General features: G+C 39.4%; 1 protein-coding gene across 1 annotated transcript; it reads left to right on the forward strand.

Moving 5' to 3' along the window:
- Nucleotides 1–2,332: 2,332 nt before the first annotated feature.
- Nucleotides 2,333–3,225, forward strand: LOC141660507 (uncharacterized). Its single transcript, XM_074467494.1, has 3 exons — nucleotides 2,333–2,452; nucleotides 2,546–2,917; nucleotides 3,022–3,225. Exons 1-3 carry the CDS (start codon nucleotides 2,333–2,335, stop codon nucleotides 3,223–3,225), a joined length of 696 nt encoding a protein of 231 aa, XP_074323595.1.
- The last annotated feature ends 728 nt before the right edge of the window (nucleotides 3,226–3,953 follow it).

Genomic DNA, 3,953 nt, shown 5'->3' on the forward strand with positions numbered 1-3,953 from the left:
TCTAAGTCATATCACAATTGTATGCATTGTAATCTAATTTAGTATAGGTTTAAAAATTTCATGTTGGGAGCAGAGAAAATAAATCTGATATGTAAATTTTAACGAATCAGTAAATACTCTATAATAATAATAATAAATTTTAAAATTTTGTAAGTATTAGAATTTGCGAGTTTTGAGGTACGGATTATGTCCCCTTTTTATTCAGCGCTACTCCCCTTGGAATTAAATATATATGTTTCGCTCAATTCCATATTTTGTTCGTTTAGTTAAAATTGTTTGATCATTTTGATGTGCGAAAATTGTTTTAAAATTGAATTGAATAATTTTAAATATCTGTTTATGCGATTTTTAACAATTATTTATGACATTCTCTACTTTGGAAATCTGAATTAATTGTCTCAGGTGATTTTTAAATTTTGCGAGAATATTTTTATTTGAACCCTTGGAGATATAGGGTATACCGAGTTAACGAGCTGTAGGGGTACTACAGCCGTCATTGCGGCACCAGTGACATGACACTTTCGTGACAGTGTGATTGGTCACGGCGTATCCTTCTGTTAGCTCTTGGGAGGAGCTTTTACGCATTTGATATTTGTTCAGAATACGTGGGTGCACCCAGAGTTTGATTTGTGATTTGATTTATGGTGATGTTGTATATGCCGTACACGTTATCCATTCCGTTGCACGCATTAGGTACCCTATGATGTGTGTATTTGTATCTGTTCTGATCTCGGTATGAAATATCCTAACCTCTCGTTGCTTCAGCCTTACTTATTTTTAAATTGTTGTTTTATTATAAATTGCTGATTATTTATTTCTGATCTCTTGATTTATAAACTGTATTCCAAATCCGTACTAGGCATTTGGCTCATGCCGTATTCTTTTCTGGCAGGTGCTTGGGGGAATCCGGGACTGTGCGATGGAGAGCTACCCCATTTATTGATTAGGATTTCGGACTTTATTAGTATCTAGATTTAATTATTTATTTAGAGATTTTAACATTTATATTATTGGTTTAGACAGCTTGGAGATTTAATATTATTTTGGAGATTTTAAACTGTTTAATTATTGTTTAGAAATATATTAGTGCTCTGTTTGCAGGTTTACGGATTTTAAGTAATATCTTCTTCTATTTAAAGAAAGGGTGTTACAGAGATGGCATCAGAGTTTAGGTTCTTTCTTGTAGAAACCTACTTAGGTTGACCTGTGAGTTTGGGTAGACGATAGGATGTGTATTTTATTTACTTTCATTTTATTCTGCTCTTTATCATTTCATTCTGTTTCATCATATTTATTCTCGTAATCTTCATTTATTAACTATCTTATTTTGTAGATGTCTTCTAGACGTGATCCTTTTCACATTGACCCCGCTCAGCTTACTGAAATGATAGGGCAAACAGTGGCTCAGGCTGTACAGCAGGCCTTGGCAAACCAAGGAAATCAGAATGGCGAGGGAAATCAGAATGGACAAGGAAATCAGAATGGCAATGGGAATTAGAATCAGAACGGTCAGGGCCATCAGTTGGAGCCGTTTGTATGGTTGGAGAGGTTTGTGAAGCAGAAACCAGACTCTTTTAGTGCATCACCAACTCCTATTGATGCTAAAAATTGGATTGTACATCTTGAAAAGATTTTTGATGCACTGGGTTGTGATGAGATTCAGAAGGTCAGGTTAGCTGTGTATAAGTTGGATGGTGATGCTCAGAGGTGGTGGAGAGGAGTGAAAGCTAGTAGAGGGGAGCAGTATGCAGAGACTTTGGAATGGCAGGGATTCAAGGAGGTATTCTATAAACAGTACTTCTCTAATGCTGATAGGGAGGCTTATTTGATGGAGTTCCATTCTTTTGTACAGCACCGTGATGAGAGCATTACTGATTATATGGCGAGGTTTATAAGGTTGGCTGGATTTGCTGGGACAGTTGCAGGGACTGCTGCACAACAGGATGATAAATTTAAATGGGGGTTGAAGTCTTATCTGAGGGGTTCCATAATTTCTTTTAAATTTGATAATGTGGCAGAGGTGGCTGATGCAGCAAAGGATGTTGAGAAGGAGCGCATAGATTTCAGTACTTCAAAGTCTAACAGTGGTAGTAAGAGGACTAGGGAGGATCAAGGTTTTGTACAAGGCAGACAGTGGTATGGAGGTCAGAGTGGTCATCAGGGACAGTGGCACGGACAGAATCAGAATAGGGGTGGTCATTCATTCCATGGTCGGAATCAATAAGTTGGTCAGAATCAGAATCAGCAATTTCAGCGACAGAAGTAGCCTAGGCAGTGGCAGAATCGGCAACAGGGTCAGAGTCGTTACTCAGTGTATGGGGGAAACCCCAATATGATTCCAGTGGCTCCTTGTGCTACATGTGGTGGACATCATCCAGGTAGAGCTTGTTACAGAAAAACAGGGGCTTGTTTCTTGTGTGGTAGCATGTCCCATAGGGCAAAGGATTATACAGTATCGCGCAACACTGGTGGATGAGGAGTTGGTGGTGGTAGTGACAGTCAACAGAATCCTACAGCCAGAGTGTTTGTATTGACTACAAATCAGACAGCAGCTAATTCAGGTACCATTTCGGGAACACTTCTTGTTGGTAGACGTGATGCTTATGTGTTATTTGACACTGGTTCAACCCATTCTGTTGTGTCTTTATCGTTTGTTCATCATCTTGGCGTTGCACCTTCATTATTATATCCTCATATGTCTATTGCTACCCCGATGGGGAATTCTGTTATTATATCTGATATATTTCCAGAGTGTCCGATAGTTGTTGGAGATAGAAATTGTAAGGTTAACTTGCTTCCGATGGAGATGCATGACTTTGATATTATCTTGGGCATGGATTGGTTGAGTGAACATCGTGCCACAATTGATTATCGAGGAAAGAGGGTGATCTTTGGGGATGTACATGAACCAGAATTTGTATATCAAGGTCTCAGCTGAAAGGGGAGGTTAAATGAATTTCTGCTCTAAAGGAGAACAAACTTTTATCTAAGGGTTGTGATGGTTACCTTGTTTTCGTGAAGGATACATCAAAAGATGAACCTCGCATTGAGGATTATCCAATTGTAAAAGAGTATGTAGGTGTGTTTCCTGATGAGCTACCAGGTTTGCCACCACATAGAGAGGTGGAGTTCACTATTGAACTTATTCCAGGTGCTGAGCCTATTTCTAAGGCGCCTTACCAAATGGCACCACTTGAGTTGCAAGAATTGAAGGAGCAGTTTTAAGAGTTGTTGGATTGGGGATTTATCAGGCCAAGTGTGTCTCCATGGGGCACCCCTGTGTTGTTTGTAAAGAAGAAGGATGGTTCCATGAGATTGTGCATTGACTATAGGGTGTTGAATAAAGTGAATGTCAGATACAGGTATCCTCTGCCACGCATTGATGACCCGTTTGATCAGTTACAAGGGGAAAAGTACTTCTCCAAGATAGATTTGAGATCTGGTTACCATCAGTTACGAGTTAGGGAGGAAGATATTCCGAAGACTGCATTTCGCACTCGTTATGATCATTATGAGTTTCTCGTGATGTCCTTTGGGTTGACGAATGCACCAACGGTATTTATGGATTTGATGAATCGGTTCTTTCATGATTATCTGGATAAATTCATGGTGGTCTTCATCGATGATATCTTTATATACTCTAGGAGCAGTGAGGAGCATTTACGTACTGTACTTGAAATTTTGAGGGAGAAGAAGTTGTTTGTGAAATTTTCCAAGTGTGAGTTCTGGTTATAGGAAGTGGCATTCTTGGGGCATATTGTGTCTGGTAGGGGCATTGAGTTGGATCCTGAGAAAGTCGAGGCTATTACTAATTGGCTCAGACCTAGCAATGTGACGGAGGTGAGGAATTTTTTGGGTTTAGCAGGTTACTAGTGGAGGGTTTCTCTTCCATAGCTTTGCCATTGACTCAACTAATGAGGAAAGGCGTTAAGTTCGAGTGGAACGATGATCGT

This window comes from Apium graveolens, chromosome 5 (genome assembly GCF_009905375.1).
Source record: "Apium graveolens cultivar Ventura chromosome 5, ASM990537v1, whole genome shotgun sequence".
NCBI lineage: Eukaryota > Viridiplantae > Streptophyta > Magnoliopsida > Apiales > Apiaceae > Apium > Apium graveolens.

Bases quoted from the DNA above. Each gene is read 5' to 3' on its own strand.
- LOC141660507 (XM_074467494.1), top strand. From the start codon at position 2,333: ATGATTCCAGTGGCTCCTTGTGCTACATGTGGTGGACATCATCCAGGT. The intron at 2,453-2,545 runs GTATCGCGCAAC...ACTACAAATCAG, and splicing joins ATAGGGCAAAGGATTATACA to ACAGCAGCTAATTCAGGTAC. The intron at 2,918-3,021 runs GTATATCAAGGT...GTTTTCGTGAAG, and splicing joins ATGTACATGAACCAGAATTT to GATACATCAAAAGATGAACC.